Source organism: Cydia pomonella, chromosome 2, assembly GCF_033807575.1.
Source record: "Cydia pomonella isolate Wapato2018A chromosome 2, ilCydPomo1, whole genome shotgun sequence".
NCBI classification, from domain to species: domain Eukaryota; kingdom Metazoa; phylum Arthropoda; class Insecta; order Lepidoptera; family Tortricidae; genus Cydia; species Cydia pomonella.
The window spans coordinates 17,043,425-17,066,961 of record NC_084704.1 but is presented as its reverse complement, the minus strand read 5'-3'; the positions used below and the strand labels follow the sequence as shown (position 1 = coordinate 17,066,961).

Sequence of the window (23,537 nt, the reverse complement as noted above, 5' to 3'; positions counted from 1 at the left end):
CTCATCATAACTCTATCGTGTTTGGGCTCAATAGATTTGCCCTGACGAACACCATCGATCTAGATGAGGTCCAGGGTCTTATGATGGAGTCAGGAGTTGGTCACCAGAACTCCTAATCTACTCATCATAACTCCATCGTGTTTGGGCTCAATAGATTTGCCCTGACGAGCACCATCGCTCTAAATGAGGTTCAGGGTCTCATGATGGAGTCAGGAGTTGGTCACCAGAACTCCTAATCTACTCATCATAACTCCATCGTGTTTGGGCTCAATAGATTTGCCCTGATGAACACCATCGATCTAGATGAGGTCCAGGGTCTCATGATTGAGTCAGGAGTTGGTCACCAGAACTCCTAAACTACTCATCATAACCTCATCGTGTTTGGGCTCAATAGATTTGCCCTGACAAGCACCATCAATCTAGATAAAGTCCAGGGTCTCATGATGGAGTCAGGAGTTGGTCAATAGAACTCCTAATCTACTCATTATAATTCCATCCTGTTTGGGCTCAAAAGATTTGCCCTGACGAGCACCATCGATCTAGATGAGGTCCGGGGTCTCATGCTGGAGTCAGGTGTTGGTCACCAGAACTCCTAATCTACTCATCATAACTACATCGTGTTTGGGCTCAATAGATTTGCCCTGACGAGCACCATCAATCTAGATAAAGTCCAGGGTCTCATGATGGAGTCAGGAGTTGGTCAATAGAACTCCTAATCTACTCATCATAATTCCATCGTGTTTGGGCTCAAAAGATTTGCCCTGACGAGCACCATCGATCTAGATGAGGTCCGGGGTCTCATGCTGGAGTCAGGTGTTGGTCACCAGAACTCCTAATCTACTCATCATAACTCCATCGTGTTTGGGCTCAATAGAGTTGCCCTGACGAGCACCATCAATCTGATGAGGTCCAGGGTCTCATGATGGAGTCAGGAGTTGGTCACCAGAACTCCTAAACTACTCATCATAACCTCATCGTGTTTGGGCTCAAAAGATTTGCCCTGACGAACACCATCGACCTAGATGAGGTCCAGGGTCTCATGATGGAGTCAGGAGTTGGTCACAAGAACTCCTAATCTACTCATTATAATTACAACGTGTTTGGGCTCAAAAGATTTCGATAGATCGAAGATAGGTCGATGGTGCTCGTCAGGGCAAATCTATGGAGCCCAAACACGATGGAATTATAATGAGTAGATTAGGAGTTCTAGTGACCAACTCCTGACTCCATCATGAGACCGCGGACTTCAACTAGATGGATGGTGCTTGTCGGGGTAAATCTATTGAGCCCAAACACGATGGATCTATAATGAGTAGATTAGGAGTTCTAGCACCAACTCCTGGCTTCATCATGAGACCCTGAACATCATCTATATTGATGGTGTTCGTCAGGGCAAATCTATTGAGCCCAAACACGATGGAGATATGATGAGTAGATTAGGAGTTCTGGTGACCAACTCCTGACTCCATCATGAGACCCTGGACCTCATCTAGATTGATGGTGCTCGTCAGGGCAACTCTATTGAGCCCAAACACGATGGAGTTATGATGAGTAGATTAGGAATTATGGTGACCAACTCCTGACTCCATCATAAGACCCTGAACCTCATTTAGATCGATGGTACTCGTCAGGGCCAATCTATTGAGCCCAAACACGATGGAATTATAATGAGTAGATTAGGAGTTCTGGTGACCAACTTCTGACTCCATCATGAGACCCTGGACTTCATTTAGATCGATGGTACTCGTCAGGGCAAATCTATTGAGCCCAAACACGATGGAATTATAATTAGTAGATTAGGAGTTCTAGTGACCAACTCCTGACTCCATCATGAGACCCTGAACTTCATCTAGATTGATGGTGCTCATCAGGGCAAATCTATTGAGCCCAAACACGATGGAGTTATGATGAGTAGATTAGGAGTTCTGGTGACCAACTCCTGACTCCGTCATGAGACCCTGGACCTCATCTAGATCGATGGTGTTCGTCAGGCCAAATCTTTTGAGCCCAAACACGATGGAATTATAATGAATAGATTAGGAGTTCAGAGGGCCTATCGCGAACCACGTTCAACGAGTTACCTCCCTATCACACTTACGTACGAATTTACAAGTGCGACAGAGAGGCAACACGTCGAACGTGGTTCGCGGTAGGCCTCCTGGCGACCAACTCCTGACTCCATCATGAGAACCTGGATGGACTTCATTCGGGTCAAAAATAATAATACAAACCCTAACGTGATTTCAAATAACACTGAAACTCTATAGCACTAATGTGCGCAAACGATTGGCATCTTGACTAGGCAGCATGGGTGCGTAGCCACCATGCCAAACGTTTACGATACGACAAGGAAACTATCTGTCTCTCTATCGCACTAATATGTGCAATCGATTGGCATCTTGGCTAGGTATCATGGGTGCGTAGCCAACATGCCAATCGTTTACGATACGACAACGAAACACTACTGTCTCTCTATCGCACTAATATACGCAAAAGATTGGTATTTTGGCTAGGCACCAAGCAAGTGTGTGGCCAACATGCCAATCGTTTACGATACGACAACGAAACACTATCTGTCTTTCTATCGCACTAACATGCGCAAACGATTGTCATGTTGGCTAGGCGCCATGGGTGCATAGCCAACATGCCAATCTTTTACGTCACGACAACGAAACACTATCTGTCTCTCTATCGCACTAATGTACTTTATTTATACCTGCAGTCATTTACTAACTTTTTCATTTTCCATTGGTGTGAAAGAGACAGAATAAAGAGCAAGGGTATAGTACACTCTGTAGTCTGTACACTTAGTAGTAGTGTACATAATAAAAAAACTACTGTGCATATAAAATAAAACAAAGAGTGCCCATATGATATCATATAACACTAAAATTAATGTTACTTGAAATTATATTGAAAACTATCAAGATTATTCTAGTCTGCATTGAAACGCGCGTCGCGTTGCCGGCGCTCGCGTACCGAGCGCCAACGCCATCTATCGAGCGTTATTTCGTGAAATCGGAGAACGCTCCAAGGAATAAGGGCTCTTAATCTTTAAATAGGTATATACTTTAATTGCAAGTCTGGCACCGTATGCTACTTCGCAAATAGCTGGCAATAACTAGGTATACCTGTAGGTATTTGTAAGTCGAACGATATTCGCAGACGTTGGACTTGCAAGCGATAGTACTGAAAGTGTTAAACAGACCTCAAATACTTTGTAAGTAGTACCAAGTCTGATAGAAGCAAACCTTACTAGTTTTCTGAGTTCCTAAGTTTGCCACGATATTCCGTAGCATCGTCGACACTGCTAACTGGCCACTCGTCAACCTTACTGTGAAAATATACGGTTTACTACTGCTCAGTTTAATCCGTTCCTGTTATTACCTACAACTTCGCTTAGCCATGAACAAGCGCGGTGTAGGTGTAATTAATGCGCTTACAGCCAAATAGTTGATGTGCAGTCCCCAAAGGAAACCACGGCATTTGCATTCATCAATAATGCTACCTGGTGCTTGGAAACTGGGTCACCCGGTCCGATATTCGGACATTCGCATAAAGGAAAATCTGTATTTCATGGGTGCAAGTACATATTATTAGAGCTCTTACAGAGGTACAGTTCGCAGTATGCATAACTTTTGCACATAGGATGTAGTATCTAGTAGTTTACCATATTCTTATATAAGATCATTGTGTTTAATGTCCTTAACGGGACGTCAGTCTTCCGTGGTCACAGCTAGTGCACCTGGCTGAAGCGTCGGATCGGATAAAAGAAATTTAATCGCGTTACACCCGTTAAGGACATTAAATATGTGTACCAAACGCGTCAGTTTAAATTGTTATATCTAACATGTGTGACTGAAATTGTATCTTGTAATTAAGACTATAAGTTCATTGTTCATTAAGTAAAAGGTGTCAGACCCGGTTGAATTCCTTAATAAAAGCAACGTAATTTAATAATTCAAGGAAAAAGATACTAAAAAGCAGCCAAGTGCGAGTCGGACTCGCCCATGAAGGGTTCCGTACCTTTTATGACGTATTAAAAAAAACTACTTACTAGATCTCATTCAAACCAATTTTCGGTGGAAGTTTGCATGGTAATGTATATCATATATTTTTTTAGATTTTTCATTCTGTTTTTTTAGAAGTTACAGGGGTGGGGGGGAACATTTTTCGACTTTGAAAGTGTCTCTCGCGCAAACTATTCAGTTTAGAAAAAAATGATCTTAGAAACCTAAATATCATTTTCGAAGACCTATCCATAGATACCCCACACGTGTGGGTTTGATGAAAAAAGATTTTTTTAATTTCAGTTCTAAGTATGGGGAACCACCAAAATTTATTGTTTTTTTTTTTCTATTTTTGTGTGAAAATCTTAATGCGGTTTATAGAATACATCTACTTACCACGTTTGAACAGATAGCTCTTATAGTTTCGGAGAAAAGTGGCTGTGACATAAACGGACAGACAGACGGACATGACGAATCTATAAGGGTTCCGTTTTTTGCCATTTGGCTACGGAACCCTAAAAACCACAAATAGCTGTCCCTGAACTTTCTGTCAAAACGGAACAGTCATTCATTTAAATGACAAATTAAAGAAAAATATTTTCGTTATCTAGGTGCGTCCAATATACCATAAACGACATGTAATGCAGGCTCCAATGCATTGTTTGTCGAGATGCCACGAATATTCGGCAACTATTCGGTATTCGGCCAATTCGGCCATTTTGCAGAATATTCAATTATTGGCCGAATGTTGCCTACTATTCGGCTGAATACCGCATATCTGCTGCACCTACCTACCTAAAATAAAAATTACACGATAAAAATAACCGAATACTAGGTATATTTATTTAATATTAAAAATATTTTCTTTGAACGTTGTTAAAAATGAAAACCCTTTTTTGAGCATTTGTTGATTACAAAATATTTTATTTATATCATGGGTCTGATTTGATTGACTCTAACCACATTAATTAATTCTATTCAACAAATAATATATCTTCGCAAACATTGTGCCTTGTTGGCGAACAGTTTTCATAATAATTGTGACTCGTTCGCCGAATATTCGGCACTTCGGCCGAGAGAGGGGCCGTATATCGGTATTCGGCCAAAACCACTATTCGCGGCATCTATAATTATTTGCCCAAATTAGTACGGAAAAACCAGAAGTAGGGTGCCTTCGTGTACAGGTAACATTTTTTCATATTGATAGACAATGTCCGCATATTTACCACATTTTTTTATGATATAGGAGGCAAACGAGTAGCCGAATCACCTAATGGTAAGCAATTAAAGTCGCCCATGGACACCTGCAACACCAAAACGGTTACAAGCCCCATTAGACCAATACTAAAGCACTACCGACTGCATTCTGTTGGCTGTAATTGTTGCAACTGGTTCCCAGCCCGTTGTGTCAAGCCTTACGTTGCTGACGGTACCGTGTCCGAATCGTAGGTAGCATAGAGTAATCCATAATTCATATTAGCTAATACCCTTATGCATTAGTGCGGCAAAGCTCTCCTATCTACATCTACTACTACTACTATCCTAACTCCGTTTGCATCTCGAACTAATTTTATTACTTTATAAATAGAAATACGGGTAATTTCATAGCAGCTTCGGTTTTAGTTTCGGTGTCGTAACACACATAAAATACATAACTCAAAATACCTTAGTGGATAGAAATGCTAGAATTTGCGCTTTCTTAAAGAAAGCACCAGTATTACGAGTACCTACTCCAATCCGTACAAAAAGTTGCGCGTAGCATTATAAGTATTATAACAAAGGGATGAAACTTAATATATTATTATGATTATAATAAATTCAGCTAATTTAGTTGTAACAGCCATTGTCCTTCGCCGCTCCATGAAGCAATAACGCGAGACATTTATTATTGTCGTGGCCAAATTACCGTTTTTATCGCGTCATTTTTGCTTCTCTTACAAGACTTTATTTAACCAATTATAATGCTGGATTTCTTCTATTACAAATTTTAATGAACGAATCTTGTCATAATTGGCCCCTTTTGCGTTAAATATGATAAATCAGGGGTGGCCAACTTGATTAGACCCAAGATCTCCTGTTTACTAACGAAACCCTGTGCGATCTACCAATTACATACTTCTTGAAACCTTAAATGAAACTGGTCTACGTATTTATATCACGATCGACTGGACTAACAGTCGCGATCGACCTGTTGGCCACCCCCGTGATAAATGATAATTCGTTTTATATGTGATCTACATGTAGGTACATTAGTCCATTCAGAGGTGTGACTGCAGCTGTAGCAATAAGCAGTGCGATATCCGAAACGGACTGTATTATTAGTGTTGTTTATAACGATTATTACAGCCAAGACAGGCGTTGAGTACGACCAGTGAGGTCGTATAACCTCGTTACTTACATTACAAGTTACACAAGCCCGTACACAAGCATTAGCACAGGTAAATAGAGGCTTTATACGGAGTTAGGTCAAAGCTGATAACGAGTAGTGGGTAATACTACATATGTTGGCTGGAGGTAACAATCGCTATCTTTCCGCTTGCACGGCTGGGCGCCGGCGCTGGGCATAAATTACGACCTGCACGCCAGCTTATCTGATCACACTGTGCCGTTACCTTGCAAACCTACTGGCCAAGGAATATTTTTTTCACTTCTTATTTTCGAAAAACCGCTTTTACTCCCCTGCTTAAAGGGAGGAAAACGGGTTTTGGTTCTCTCCTTTTTCAATAGAATTTTCTGTTCTGTTATCAGGGCACAAATAGTATATTGTGACACAATGGAGCCAAATGATAAATTTACGGCGTGGGCGTACATTGAATCAAGGGCGTAGCGAGGGATCTAAGTGTTACGCCCAAGGTGGAAATAATTTTGCTACAATGTGACACAATAGGTACTCCTTTACACATCACCTATGAGTAAATTAATTATGTTGCAAATTATGAAGAAGAGTAATTCAATTAGGAAGAAGAGTGCGGGTAGTTCCAAAAACTCGCGCGGCTAGAAAATGTTGATGTGAGCTTTAGCCAGTCTTCTCCGAGACCACGGGGACAACGCCGTCCTCGAAACGCCGGAGGTAAAGTTTAAATCCTAATACGCGATTAAGTCCCGTTTGTATTAGTTAATAATGTATAAATAAATTGTAGTCGATTATGTGCATACTATTTTATATTTCAATTTGTAAATATTTTATACTGGCAATAAAATAACAGCCAAGCCAGCCAGCGGTGGCAGCATGGTTCCATTTTTATCGCTTGTCACTATGCCCGTCACTTTCGCACTTACATACTTGTTAGAACGTGACAGGCATAGTGACAAATGATAAAGATTCGACCATCTTAGCCCTACAGTGCTAGTTTGATTCCACCTAGCAGGGAAGAAACAACTCTTTTCCTGACAGGTTATGTCAAAACTAAATTGTGTGTTAATCAGATGATTTCATTTTAAAGGTTTAAAGAGTCTTTATTACTCATAAGAACATTACAATTCACCTACATGAGTAGGTAAACATATAATAACAATGTGGCATAAGAAAATAATCTAAACAAGCAAACAAGATTAAAATTCATTATTTAGTTTAAAAATAGGTACCGTAACCGTATTAAGTGCCCGATTTGGAACCTCAGGCGAATCCGGCAAATGTTCTACGGGCTACGGCACACCCTTTATCAACACTTACAAGCCTATTCGAATGTACATTGACGCAGAACGATATTTGAATCATGTTATTTAGTTGTAGTGCATCTCGCCCGCGCCAATACATGGACAAGTAAGACCGAAATGCGCGATGACCGAATGGCATTGTTTAATAGATGTCATTCTGATATCAGTGTACGTTCGAATTGACTTGTTATCAACACGTCAAAATCATGGCTGAATGCAATCGAGATGCGAGTGTTTTCAGATTATTATCTACTCTATAATGAGAAGTAGATATTAAAGCTGACTGTAGCACATTGTGAGCAGCTGCGTCGGGCATGCACTTCATTATTATCAGTACCTACCAATCTGAAAATGAACTGACCTTATAGACCTACATATACTCGTATTATTCAGAATGCATGGTTTTAATAAGCATTTGCCACTAGCGCTACAGTAACATTTACATCACTTTGAACATGGACAATTAATATACATAATAATGTAGGTATGGCTTAAATATAGGTATCTATATAATTAACTCGTTAGAACATGCGCCTTTGTGTATTACTTAAGTATAAATTTTTGATTTGTTCCAAATTTATGGTTTATGGCGCAGACATTTAAATGCTTCGCGATTGTCAGCTTTTGCCAATAACTGACAGGCCAATATCGTCCGGCGAACTGGTAATCAGTAGGCCCTCAAAAGTGGCTTAAAACAATAGACTAGTACAATCTATATCCAGAAATAACTACAACCTAAACAGCAGAAAATAAAATGTGCATGCGGATTTCAAAACGCCCACCGCATAAAATGCTTTCAGAATTTTCAGATAGTTTTAAACGCGAGAAGAATGACAAAAAGGCGGGCGGTCCATTAAATCTGGCGGATGCTGGCCATAGATTCCCATTGGTTACGCGAAAGCGGTGAGTCTAATTCTTAGTTCAGCCAGCATAACGCGACCTTGAGAACCGTAACAACGGTGCGGTGCAGAGAGCACTCTTGTCACTGGTTCACCCGATCTCGAGCGATCAATTCGCCCATACTCAACAAACAATTGAAACAAAACCTGGGCTGCGCTAACTACGGCATTGTTTCGGGGCGTACAATGATTCTCATTTGTACTGTTTCATTGGAGGAAATATATTGAGAAAATAATTCACATTTTGTTTAATTCTTTGTTCTGCGACGGATGTGTTCCATTAATCTATGCAACAAATGAGATGGACCCACGATAAAATAAAACCGGTCAAGTGCGAGTTCGTTTTACTCGCGCACCGAGGGTTCCGTACAAACTTTGAATTATCTCGTGTAACTATAAAGGCGAAAGACTTTTGAATAGAAGTACCTATATTAAGTATTATTGTGTACAGCGCCATCTATTGGCAAATTGTCTAACTAATTTGCGCGATGTAATGCACGTATGTTGGTTTTTTAAGGATCATGTGAACCGATTACAAAAATCGTTCCTTTATTTGAAAAAAAGTTGTATTTAACTATTTAATGTAATTTCATAGAAATTTCAAGTGTAATAAACACACGTTAAGTAGGTTAAACACTCTATATTCAAGTCAAACAAACTATATTCGGAAAGGGTTTTTGTTAATTAAAAAAAAAGTTAGCAAGAGGTCTGATTATATTTTTCCTGTAAAATTTATAGTTATGTTAATATCCTGTAAAATATTCATAATTTTCCGTCGGTAAACTTCAGAGATAAGGCCCCCCTTATTTAACGGTATTTTTTTTCACATTTTCCAATTTCCATCATACCTCAATTTTTTTTATCTATGAAAAAAAAAAAATGTTTTGGAATGTACAATTTGAGCTCTTTCAAATGATACCCCACTTGACCTAGTATCTAGACTTTAAAATTTTGCCCCTCTTCATATTGGGCATTTTCCATAGTTAATAAAAATAAAATAACAAAATAATACTTTCAATGTGTCTGGATTAGCGTTGTTCATAACTATTCCAAATTTCAAATCAATAGCTTAAGTGGTTCTCGAGATATTTAGCGATGTGACAGACGGACGGACGGACAGACAGTCGCATCATAAGGGTTCCTTTTGTACCTTTTTGGAACGGAACCCTAAAAAGGTAATACAAATACATATAATTTATTGAAATACTAAATTGTTAACCAAGGGACGAAAGGTACCCATTTCTATCGAGCTATATAGTTTGGCTCTCAAACGCAGTGAAAGCGCCAATAGGCCGAGACTGAAATGATGCCTTTTACCCGAGTTAAACACTCTTTTTTTAATTTCAAATAAGATGAAAGTAAAATACATGTGCATTTACCTAAAAAAACACGGTGAAGTATAAACTTCACCAGTATTTCTTGAGGGTATTTCCAATAAACAACTTATGTAGGTAAAATCGTTATTTATGGAATAGCGAGTTAATAGTTACTAGAATGGAAATTGTACTACACATCCATTTAAAACCAAAATTTTAATTGCTTATCGTAACAAAAAAGAAAATACGTACTTTGAAAGTATACTGCTCTAGAGCAGAAACGTCTCATTTTCTGCACACGTTTAGAACAACAACAAGTCACTTTCAAAGCATGAGCAATAAAAAAAAGTATTGTACAGTGGTTGCTTTTAAAGACTAAGCTAGGATTGTTATTAGAGAAAAGAAAAGTGATTTACGAATACCTGAACTAGGAGTTCCTGTGTTTAAGGCAGAAAAGGACAATATTAATTAATTATTAACTATAAGTGATTCGTAATGTTGAGTCGTTCTTTTCATTGCACTGTTTGCATTGTATGTGCACTTTACTTTCAGGTTTCGGGAACAGAAACAAAAAGTTTTTTATTTCTACATGCGTATGAATATGTTAGGTAACTAACGTATGTTATGAAACTTATGAATATGTTAGGTAACGTATGAATATGTTGACGAAATGTAATTTCGATCCATATATGAAAAGTCTATAAAAAGCTCAACTACGGCTTGCGGAGTTTACGGGAAACAAAAGCTGGTGAATATAAGCCGTATACTAGTAGCTACACGAGATCTGGCATTGTTAGTAAACGTAAAGGTGAAAGCCTCCATTCGGCTGGCAAGCGTTTTGGAACGCCGCCAGGTTCGCGCCTCGCCATTCGCCTTTGTATATCAATAACTATTGCACTTCGGCCCCTTTATATATTTGATATTCATATAAATACCTATGGAGGCACACGAGAACAGATATGTATCTATGCTCGTTCCTTACATATATTTGGTAGAATGGTAGAGCGGTGTCCGAGTTGGTCAGGCGTGCGACTTTACGTGCAGAGGTCGAGGGTTCTAATATACCTAACCTCCTCTAAAATATGACTTTGTCGAAATGTCTTTTAATATTTACCACTGGCTTTCTATTGATAAAGAAACCAATATACCTACTCGTCAAGCAACTCAAAGGCAAATAAGTCCCTAAACCGTTTTATGCCAGCAGCAAAAGTGCATGGAAATTTTATAAATGTGTATGTTTTTAGTATGTAACTACTAACAAAAATATGGATTTGAAAAAGTCTGAAATAAAAAAAAATCATTCATTCATAAAAGAATCCCATTAATAATGTCTTCATGCAATTTTGGAACTAGCTGTACATGAGGGAATACCTGTCCGCACCTACTTAGCAAGTAAGCAGTGAATTAGCATAGACACTTCTGAAATCTCTCTCTCTCTCTCTCTCAGTTGAAGTTACGATCTATTGTCTTATATCATACTGCCAAAGCGGTCATACTTAACGTAAAAAAATATGTGTGTAAAGTTGACAAAGCAAAGCAGTTAAGCTACATTTTAAACTTCTTATACAGATATCTAGTGTTATAAAGCCACGACACGCGTCGCCAGCGACGTCGAGTGAAGTGCCGCGACAATGTTCCCTAGAAGAGTCGTGGAATGTATGGAAACCAATACATTCCACGACTCTTCTTTTTCCGAATAGACTCTATATTCCTGGCTTAAATCAAAGAAACATACTCCGTTGACTCCTTCACCGCGCCAGTACTAAAAAAGTACGGTAAAAAGATAGGTAGGACCAAATCAGACATATTTTCCGTACGAGCATAGGTACCTACTACCTACTTGACGGTATTGTTAGTGAAACGTAAGAAAGCTTTCCTTGGGCAAGCGTTCTGGAACGCCGCCAGTTTCGCGCGTCGTCGCCACACGATCGACTGAAAATATTTTGTACCTAATGACTATTGCACATTGTTCTATGATTATTTCATAGCTGTAGCAGTACGTTAGATATTTATAAGTTCCTTGACTGAGTCGTGGCAAAATGCCGGGACAACGCTATGTATAGATGATGATATTTGTCATTTATTACAACATTTGCGGATAATGGTGTACTTATGACTATCTACTTTCTTGCCAAGATGATGGCCGTTTCGGTTGTAACTTTGTCGAATGTTCTGTTGCAGTACATTGGGGAATAATTATAATCACTATAAAGTCAAAGGGGTCACCGCTTATCCTATCTATAATATCAGTCGTCGACAAAGCCTTTGATAAACCTGAACTTGGATGGGATCGGTGCCGGATGGCAGTGACGAGGCTTGGATATCTGCAGTGAATGCCGATCTAATTGTATAAGGGGCCAGGCTTTGACGGCGTGCCTTTGTTCTGTTAGAATGGGATATACACTTAAGAGCAATGAAATCGGATAACATTGTACGAAAATTTTAAAAAGTAACGTGTTTATGTTGCTTTTGAACTTAGGTATCATGGTTATGTCTAATTTCCGTTTGAAAGATGGTTTTAATACATTTGATTTTCTTTCTTATCATATTAATTATAAAGTCTACATTAAAAGATTATGTTAAAATTAAAGGTAACCATTACACCCAGTATTTGAGTATACCGTAGGTATGACTAAGAAGACTCTGGAAAAGGTTCAGTTAAAAGCGCTAAAACAATAAGCAGTAGAAGGAATCACGCTTTATCGGCTTTATCCTAAATCAAACATATTTCGGCTCCATTGCTAAAAACCCCTGCTAATGGATATCTCGGGCACGATAAAACCAACATACTTATTTATAGGAAGTCAGTATTCAAAGCGACTAAACGAGGCACAACCTCGGGTCAATGGTAATGGAGCGGACGCGGATAGACTAGGAGCCCTAACACTATTACTACCTCATGCTTTTTAGTATTCACGATATTATACAAAGGAGCAGGATTTAGCAGCAGATTTTATAAACCTTTGTGAGCTGAACGGTTTCTAAGAAATAACTTAGGGACTATCCTTCGATTGATGTGGTTCGATAAAGGTTCGATCTAGATAATATTTAAATTGTATATATATAAATTCAAACAAAAAAATAATTTTCAAAATCGGTTCTGAAATGACGGAGTTTGGAGTAACAAACATAAAAAAAAACATACAACCGAATTGATAACCTCCTCTTTTGAAATCTTGGTTAAAAATATACTATGTACTTCTATTTAATATTTAAATGATGAAATCAACAAATATTTGTTAATAAATCAATATAAATGATGATGAATGTTTATTATACAACAGTTGTATAAGAAGGGTCAAAAAAGGCGAGTGGCGTGAGTTACAATGTGAGCCGAAGCCGAAGGAAACGGCGAACATTGTAAAGGAATACGCCACGAGCATTTTTTGACCTACTTATACAACGTTGCATACAATACTTTTCCTACGAGTCAACAAAAATAATACATTAGACTAGTGTAGAATATAAGTAGGTAACAAACCAAAACGAGGTGAGCATACATTCTTATGCGCCGGGCCCGCCCTGGCCCGGCTGGCCAGCGACACCTTCTCGTAAGTCAAGAGGCCCTGGTACTTGTCTGGTCTTTGATAAATTAAATTTTTGGACTGTTTTTTTTTTCTCGATTTTGGCCCCAGTAGCCTATGGAGACTAACAAGCGACGCTAAGCGGTCTTCGTAGTTTATGGGTGTTGTTATATTACGGGTATCACATAAGTGTTTCTGACTTATGAAGCGATTGTTTCTACCATGCAATGCAACCAAATGAATATTTTGTAAGTTGGCAGCAATGCACTTATTTGTATTAAATTTGATTTTGTTAGGTTGGTAGCCATTAGTCACAGTATCACTAAAGCGATTTTAAAGCACAAGTGTTGTTATGAGGAATAGACAATATAGACTTTTCTTCAAACTTTTTATGTAGGTTCTTATATTCGTGTTCAAGAATGTATATATGACAGATAACAGTAGAGGAGTAGGAAAAAATATTATCATTACATTACATTCATTCAACAGTTTCTCTTTTTTTAAGGCGCGTATACATTAAGACCGTTTTTAACACATCCCAATTTGAGATGGGATTGTCTATGGTTTTAGATTTTTTTTATGTAATGGCGCTATTTACATTTTGATCGAAAAAAAATAACACATAACCTACATTTCTTGTGTTTGACTTTCCTCATAGTCGAAATGAAAAGTAGAGTGCGTAACTCGGGTAAAAGTAACCATATACCATTACCAATATGGTTCACTTTCCACCCTTAGTTAACAATCTACTATTGTATGAAAAATAGGAAGTCTAAAGAATTCATAATTTTCAAAAATCACTGAACAAATGTTTTTATGTATTTTTCATGTCACTATATGATGTTACTATAAATGTTGTATTGACTTGTAAAAGAGCCTTTGAGGCCTACTTGCAAAATATTTTTTTTAAATTTAATTTTTTTTACCTAAATACGTCGCAAGGTTTTTTGTGGGTCCCGCTATATACTTATATAAATGTATAACTGCAGAAGCTGCTGTTACGAGCTCTTCGAGGCATCCCAATGCGTGTCAACACAACGGAAGTATTTAAATTGTTCTTGATTGGAACAGGATCCGGTATCACCGTCATCAAGGTCACCGAATCGAATCCTGATAAATTTCCATTATTTATTTTATCATTATCATAATTTAAATATCATTGAGGAATACCTCAATTTACGTATCCTTTAATTGAAAAATCTTGCCCTCCACTGCGTGGTGCGAAGCCATTGTAACTTGATGTGGAAACACGTGGCTACAGATAGGCAAGTTGCGGAAGTTTGCAAAAAGTTGGAAATGTTGTCGGATATTTCAGCAAAATTTCACAGAAAAGGAAACTTTCATTTTGAAAATGGATAATACCTATCGAGTTACTGAGAAATTTTCGTAAACTTTCAGACGGCATATCAAGTACTGACTTGTACCTAATAATACTAAAGGTTCATATTATACCGATACGATCAATCTAGTCAGTATTCAATGTGCGTGGCTTAGCAAGAATTACGAGGGTCACAAGTAATGGAGTGGATGGCTTTAGAGAGGCTCCAATAAAATCTCGGATCTCGCAGGTGTGCCCAAAACGCGCTCACGCAAACTATGTAGGACCTACCTAGTCGCCTGTAAAAGTAGCTAGCTCGCATAATCACATTAATTTTGTCTTTTATTAGAATTTTATTGGCTGGCGTAATGCCCCTTTTATAATTTAATTAATTACGTAAATACCTACATTTTATGTAGATAATTCGTCTTTATAGATACGCATCGATTAGGAAGAGTAAGTATATAGGTAGAATTGCATTAATAATTTGTTAGGCACTACAACGGCGTCTGCACTGTTACGGCTGGAAAGAAGATTCCGCAAAATGTTTTGTTTATATCATGATAATAATTAATTCTTCTCTACCTCTCGGCCTATACCAGTACAAAAAATATCGTTTTTGTGACAGCCCTACGTCGGGATGATAAATGGCCCGCGAAAAAGCGGCATTTCCGGCCGATATTAAATACACCAGGGACTTTGTAAGGCTTTGGCTGAGCTTCAGACGCACCCATCGCCTATTATTTTATCACGCTATAATGAAATTGCTAGAAAAATCCCAAAATTACAACATAATAGCTACTTATTTATCTATATAATTTACTAGTTAGCCCTTCGCTGCCAATCGGAAAGATTTTTAACCACACTAACATAGAATTATACAATTTTAAGTAAAATCTTTTTTTTCGAATATAACAGGTACTAGTTATCATCCTCAGTTATCACGTGTAGCCTTATGAATACCTACCATATCACGCCAAGTGTCATTATAACACGTCCAATTGAGCTCTGAGCCCATAATCCCGGGGCCCACTTGTGCGTTATTGCGGAGTTGAAAGTCCCACTTGCGCTGAATGACCATTGTTGCTAAATTACACACGAGTTTAGTTTAACTTCATAAGTTGTTCCGTGATTGTGAATCTGGGGTAAACTCGCACACTTAGTTCATTGTTTAGGTATGAGTAGGTGCAGGAGGTGGAATTTCTACTATTCTAGAGATAATTAAAACTAGTATGCTGAATTACGAGGGTCACAAGACTCACAAGTACTAACGAACTAAACGAATTTAAGAAATTTAAAATTATGTTACCTATATACTTAAGGGGTACTTGAAAACGAAATTAGCTTATATTGTAATGAAAACACGTACACAATTCGCGATTTCAAAGTAGTTGGAAATGTTGTTATTGCAACATTTCCAACTACTTTGATTTTACTACTTTAATTTTACTTTTGGACAAATATATTTGACTAGTTTATTCTTATGCACAGCATTTTTTAAATATATAAATGGATAATTTAAAAACATGTAGGCAAACCTACCTACTTAATTATTATTAAATTGGCTATTGAACACGCTCTAATAGCTCCATACCAGTGTCTCTGTTTGAAGATTATCGAAAAGTTATTAATAAAAAAATCTATTTCCATAGATTGCTAAGCCTAGACGTGTCTTCCCTCGAAGACGTGTACTGGCTAGAAGATAGCACCGCGCGCCATGTCCTAGACCCTAAGGACTTCGGCGCGTGGTCGGCGGCGCGCCAGAGTCTGCCCACCGGAAAGGACCAGCTACAGACCCTCAAGTCAGACCTCTGGAGCGCGGTTGTTAAGAACAGTAAACACCAGGATGCTTGGACTTGGGGTAAGTAACAATTCAACCACAATTCAAAGGACATTTTTTTTTAATTTGCGTTTTAAATTTTGGGTTCAGTCCCCGCGAAGTATACGGGCGGCTGGATCCGTACCGTCTGTAGGATGTTTTATATCTCTAATGAATTATGTGAGACTGGGGTGATGTTGTGTTGTTATGAAAAGTGATGGTGGTAATGCATGTTAAGATGTGTGGTTTTGATGAGTTGTTTTTTATGTGTTGTTGAACTTTTTTAGACTGTTGATTATGGTCCTGGATAGTTTGCAAAATGAGGTCAATGTACTTTCTCTGCTAATGAGGTCTTGGAGGCTGTAAGGTTGAATTTGGAGATTATGACAGATGATTTCATGGTTGAATCTTGCTATGCTGAATTTTGGGCATGATCGTAGAAGGTGGTATATTGTTTGTGGGGTGTTTCCGTCACACGAGCAGAGATCGTCGGTGAAAAATTTCATTCTTTTTAGGTATTTCTTGTGGTAGCCGTGTCCGGTGAGAATTTGGGTTAGATGGAAGGAAATGGCGAATGAATTTATCTTAGTAGGTACCTTAATCGCCTCTACACTTATATGACCCTAAAATAACCAATCACGCAAGGGTGGTGACAAAGTTCTTCGAATTTTGAAGGTTTAGTGAGAGAGAATCAGACCTTAAAATTCAGGACATACTACTTATTAGCATTACGGAACACATACCTAATAATTTCAAAGTACCTACTCGTACTGTTATGTCGTGGAAGTATAAAGAATTCTTCTCGTTACGTCTCACGTAAATACACGCTAGTTTGACCTCGCTTTGCAAAGAAGTTTCTTTACTATGTCCTAAACAAAACAGCCAACAATACATATTAACTTGGGTGTCGAAACCAAAGGGTTTCAGTAACCTATCAACACCTTGTTACTTCAATTCTTTTTTGTTCTGAATTCTGTACTCAGTCTATATAATGTTTCTGGACTAAAAGAGACGTGTATTTCAGGTGGCATGCTGGTGGTATCCGTGTCGGTGTGTGGGCTGGTCACGTTGGCCGCCATGACGCAGCCTTCGTTGGCGCCTGAGGCCAAGCATTCGTTGCTGCAGTACGTCACCGGGAAGTACTTGCACCCGCCTAGCTGTAAGGTAATTATCTGCCTTAGGCACCTACCCCTAAGGTCCGCCTTAAGACGAAAAAATTAAGTCTTGTTTATTGGATTCAGGTGGAATGGGGCTGGGAGGAGCCTCACCCTGTCGGAGATACGATGTGCTTCACAGTCCAGTGCTACCAGCGCAATGGACAACCCTACCCAGTCTGTGATACTGACGAGCTAGCGGTCACCATCTCGCTCGGGACAAGAAAGGTAGACAGAGACAGTGGTTTTGAGTGGAAAGGGTCTGGAAGACACCTCATATGGTGCTTCCCAGTGTTTCAAGCGCAAAGAGCAGTAGTAATGGAATCAGTGTGAGACAACCCCTACATTATGTGAAAGGAACCAGAATGGAAGAATACTTTTGAACGTCGAAATCGTAGAATTGAGAGCTATGTGTCTTAAATTTTACTTAGAAATTGAATGACAAGGAATTGCGTGAAAAGGAATAGGTATCTTTGCGAGATAGCCGACTTACTAAAAGAAATGACACTGTTTTCAGATGACAGCAGTCATCGAGTTGGGGTCTGGCGATCCCGCTCAAGCGCACACAGCGCGCGTCAAATTCACCGTCCGGACTGCCGGCGTTTACATTATCGCTGTCACCATAGGTCAGGCTCTCATCTGTCTATACAATATAAATAAATCTGTTTTCATCGAGTCGAGAGTCCAAGCACAACAGCCCGCGTGGACTATGTGTAAAATTGAATATTTAATCGGCAGGCGGCGTCAATATCAGCGGCAGCCCCTACCGGCGCTGGTTCACGGCGGGGCGCGTCGAGGCGCGGAGGTCGCGCGTGGCGCGCGCCGGCGCCGCGCTGGTGTGGTGCGCCGGCCACGCGCGCGCGCTGCACGTGCACCCGCGCGACCAGTTCGACAACCCCACGCACCCGCAGCCGGCGGTCAGTGTACTGCAGCGCGAAGGGTCCAGCTGGCTAAAACTAAGGCTAAGCTGATCAGGATACGCAGAAACTAAACACAAACAAATAAAACACACGCCGACTTACGATAAGCCTCCTTTTTAGGGTTCCGTAGCCAAATGGCAAAAAACGGAACCCTTATAGATCCGTCTGTCTGTCCGATTATGTCACAGCCACTTTTTTCCGAAACTATAAGAGCTATACTGTTCAAACTTAGTAAGTGGATGTATTCTATGAACCGCATTAAGATGTTCACACAAAAATAGAAAAAAAAAACAATAAATTTTGGGGGTTCCCCATACTTAGAACTGAAACTAAAAAAATCTTTTTTCATCAAACCCATATGTGTGGGGTATCTATGGATAGGTCTTCAAAAATGATATTGAGGTTTCTAATATCATTTTTTTCTAAAATGAATAGTTTGCGCGAGAGACACTTCCAAAGTGGTAAAATGTGTCCCCCCCCCCCCCCCCCGTAACTTCTAAAATAACAAAATGAAAAAACTAAAAAAATATATGATATACATTGTCATGCAAACTTCCACCGAAAATTGGTTTGAACGAGATCTAGTAAGTAGTTATTTTTTTAATACGTCATAAAATTAAAAAAAAAAAATTTTTCATCAAACCCATACGTGTGGGGTATCTATGGATAGGTCTTCAAAAATGATATTTAGGTTTCTAATATCATTTTTTTCTAAACTGAATAGTTTGCGCGAGAGACACTTCCAAAGTGGTAAAATGTGTATCCCGCCCCCCCTGTAACTTCTAAAATAACAGAATGAAAAATCTAAAAAAAATATATGATATGCATTACCATGCAAACTTCCACCGAAAATTGGTTTGAACGAGATCTAGTGAGTAGTTTTTTTTAAACGTAATAAAATTAAAAAAAAAAATTTCGTCAAACCCATACGTGTGGGGTATCTATGGATAGGTCGAGTCCGACTCGCACTTGGCCGCTTTTTTTCTATCGGAGTAGTCGGAGTATTTAAAAAAATCGTCTAATAATGTTATTTGGATAAAGACAGGATGAAGATGTTATTCAACAACAGGAGTCATGTCTAGAGTAAGTGGAGTACAGATTTTAAATCATCATTTTATACAAATCATTTGTATGTTATGTATGTAGGTATCAGAGGGCTATAAGTGCGTCGTAGTAGCAAAACTCTTTATTATAAAAAAATGAAAACAAAACAGGAAATAAAACTCTCATCATTAGTACAGAGGCGAACTGATCCCTTTAAGCTCGTCTATTGATTGTGAGATTTTAATAGTACATTTATTGTTGATCTTGAAGACGACAATGATTATATTTGCAGGAAGGCTTTTCAATCCGGATCAGCCCGCTGGGTGGTGCGGTGGACGAGCAGCTCTCCTCGTCGGCCGCCTTCCAGTACGATGCAGTCAACCAGCGTGTCTCCATGACTCTGTGCTTCCCGCAGGTAAAATCTATGACGTCACTGACGTAAATATCATGAAGGTGGATTGGAAGGTTTAAACAAAATATGCTTGTTCTTAACTATGTAATGCAACCTTTTAAGCCACCTGGACTTTTGGACTCTCTTAGCGGACTTTGGAACGGGAATTTGTTACTTTAAAAACGAACTGCCAAAGAGTATCCAAAGATTATCGTTGTCATAAATACGTGTGTAGATTCATTAGTCTGATATCTGAAAGGCCTCATCTCCCGAATTTGATAGCTGATTATTTAATTAAAAAAAAACAAAAGCGAAGAAAATTTCTTAGCATTCAGTGCAACTGAGTTTGATTTTGAAGCACATTATTTGAAGAATAGCGCAATACTAATATTTTTTTTGTTTTAAAGGCGGGACTGTACAGAGCTGGCATCTATTATGAATCAGTTTTGCTACATAACGGAGAATTCGACTGCATTGTGCTAACTGGTAAGCAATTTTTACCAGAGCTTCTGATTGCGTACTTGCGTAGTAATATCACTATTTTCATATTTATCTTCCTTATCTTAGCACTTTCCCGGTTGTATCGTGAATGAGCATGGGTTCTGCTTTGGTGACCTCATCCTGAGAATTAGCGTTTTTTTTAGTGACTGTCATATACTAGGAAATGGGATTAGTCCGATTTCCACATGATTTGTTCCTTCATCTAAGAGCGTTACTTTGTACATATATTTCAAAAATTCCATGAAACCCATTAATCCGAGTCGGGACTCGAACCTACGTCCATAGATTTTATGACTCTAGGTTTGGAAGCGTACAACTTAAACGATAATTGTATATTATGATTGCAGCATCGGACACCGCAACGCTTCAACGCAACATGTCGTCGAAACGCCACATGTGGTGCTACGCGTGCCGCGCGCCGCCCCCGGCCAAGCCGCGCCGCGTGCTGTGCTGCCTGAGCCGCAAGCAGCTCGTCGTCAAGGACTACATCCTCGGCTTCATCCCGCGCCGCTCCACGGCCTTCCGTCTGTGCCCCTCCACCAAGGTAATGACTTCTACCAGAATTGATGGGCTCACTGTCAACAGAACCCTCTCTTTGACAGCTGAAGGTTATGGTATTACGCTGCCCCACTCTTATGCAAGTGCAAGTCTGATTAAAAGCCCCGTAATATTTCTATTTAGTTTCGTTATCTCCAAATATAATATGCAAACGTAAATGAAAATTTCCCTTTTATCGACACGTCCTCCTTATTGTCTTTCTTACAATTCCAGTTAATCCTCAAACCAAGTGAAGACAGTGCGGAAGAAGGCGCGTTCGCATTAGACGATGGAGTGCAGCCGCGAGTAGAGCTAGTGTCGGCGCAGCGCGACCTTATCGCTGCCACCTTCGCGCAGCTCCTCGTTGCTAACTGCGGCGGCGAGGACACCTTCAAGGTAAGAAGGGGACAGCTGTGCTCTGGCAAGCCACAAGAATTTTTGTCGAAAATAAAGGCGGCAAATTTGAAAAATGTAGGTGCGAGGGATGGAGCTCCCATACAAATTTTGAATATCGCGCCATTTCCTATTGACAAGAATATAATCCAACACGTTGTTGCATGAAGGAGTGCAGCCGTGACTAGAAATAGTGTCGGCATAGCGCGACTTCAACATGCACAGCTACCTACGTACACCTCTAATCATGGATGTAAAAGTTTTACCAATACTAACTTTATTATATGTATATATTCAGCTGTATTCGTAAAGTTGATAATGAAGTGGATATTCGTAAATGGAATACTAACTTTTAAGATAGAATCCTGATTATGTAATCGAATTACGATGTGTTTGTATCGACAGAACAAGCAGGACTTCTTCTACAGCGAGGTTCGCAAGGCGCACGCACGGCACCCGCACGACAAGCTGGCCATCCGAGTGTTGAGGGCAGATCTCGTGGCCACCAGCCTCAAGGCCACGAGACACTTCACCGTGGCCGACTGGTGCAAGAACTTCGACGTCACCTTCCAAGGGGAACAAGGTAGTTTATAACATACGTCCACTTTTTAAAACATTAGAACAAGCAGAAGTTCTTCTACTTTCTGCAATCACATGACAAGCTGGCCATCCGAGTGTCGAGGGCAGATCTCGTGGCCACCAGCCTCAAGGCCACCCGACACTTTACTATCGCCGACTGGTGGAAGAACTGCGACGTCACCTTCCACGAAGAACAAGGTAATATTGCTATATCGCATTACAGTTACAACAATAAAAATAATAAAACCAACTTATAGTGTCACTGTTCACTAGAACTGCTGTTATCTAGATGGATTTTACTTTTAATTTGCTCCAAAACACTTTTAAAACGTTAAAATGATTGTTAGTCACAATAGTTAAATCGGAAAATTAACTACAATATTATATTTTTTGGTGTATTTGTTAGGAGTAGACTGGGGCGGAGTGAGGCGGGAGTGGTTCTCTCTACTGTGCGGTACGCTGTTCGACGCCCGTTTCGGCCTGTTCGCGCCCTTCCACGACTCGCCCACCGGCCTCGTGCACCCCAACCCCGAACGGCCCAAGCACCTGAAGGTACTTGTGACTGTGTATTATATGAGTATTTGTCAGTAATGAATTAGGGATGCCGGCGGAAGTTGTTCTCACTGTTATGCGGCGCGCTGTTCGATGCCCGTTTCGGCCTGTTCGCGCCCGTCCACGAGTCGTCTGGCTGTTCACGCCTTCCATTATTTGCCCCGGCCGGCTAAAAACATCGACACGATCGAAGTGCTAAAAATATGTATACACGACCTTATGGCTCATATATTAGGGTAGTGTATACATATTTTTGGCACTTTGTCCGTATCGATATTTTCAGACGTGACCGTACTTTACCTCAAAGCATACTTTGTTGGAGCTAAATGAATCTATCTATTATCGTGTTACAAGGTACAACCACATTTATTTGTCTAATATAAACATATTCATAAGTAATATAATAATCAACTTCATAACCATAATTATTAGCATCCGAACGTCGGTTTTTTTGCCATGTAAATCATAATCTTAGTAATTAAAACAAAAAATATTACTTTGTTTATCCGCGAAAAGATAACGTGCAAGTCAATCAATGCTAACCCCCCTATTAACTATTTCCATAATCGTATTGAAGAACTTTTTCACAATGTGGCCAACCCTGATATAACATGATGTATAGAATGGTATTACACGGTTGCCGTTGTTTCAGCTGAAGCACTTCGAGCTGGCGGGCAAGCTGGTGGGCAAGTGCCTGTACGAGAGCGCGCTGGGCGGCAGCTACCGCCAGCTCGTGCGCGCGCGCCTGTCGCGCTCCTTCCTCGCGCAGATCATCGGCCTGCGCGTGCACTATAAGGTGCTCTCATCATAGCTGCCTGACCTCATTCACTACCCATATCTTTTTTACGCGGGTACACATGTTGCTCATCGTAATATAACTGGAAATCACTAATTCTTTATAAATAATATAATATGTATTTAAA

General features: G+C 39.6%; 1 protein-coding gene across 1 annotated transcript in view; it reads left to right on the top strand.

The window, feature by feature from the left end:
• The window catches only part of LOC133515538 (apoptosis-resistant E3 ubiquitin protein ligase 1), a 97,459-nt gene that overhangs the window by 62,613 nt on the left and 11,309 nt on the right, over positions 1–23,537 (top strand). The window contains exons 3-14 of the mRNA XM_061848087.1: positions 16,377–16,585; positions 17,568–17,707; positions 17,785–17,925; positions 18,215–18,323; positions 18,436–18,614; positions 19,954–20,076; positions 20,460–20,538; positions 20,901–21,097; positions 21,325–21,486; positions 21,889–22,066; positions 22,469–22,614; positions 23,267–23,410. Coding sequence (XP_061704071.1) covers positions 16,377–16,585; positions 17,568–17,707; positions 17,785–17,925; positions 18,215–18,323; positions 18,436–18,614; positions 19,954–20,076; positions 20,460–20,538; positions 20,901–21,097; positions 21,325–21,486; positions 21,889–22,066; positions 22,469–22,614; positions 23,267–23,410 — 1,807 coding nt within the window. The remainder of the gene's footprint in view (positions 1–16,376; positions 16,586–17,567; positions 17,708–17,784; positions 17,926–18,214; positions 18,324–18,435; positions 18,615–19,953; positions 20,077–20,459; positions 20,539–20,900; positions 21,098–21,324; positions 21,487–21,888; positions 22,067–22,468; positions 22,615–23,266; positions 23,411–23,537) is intronic.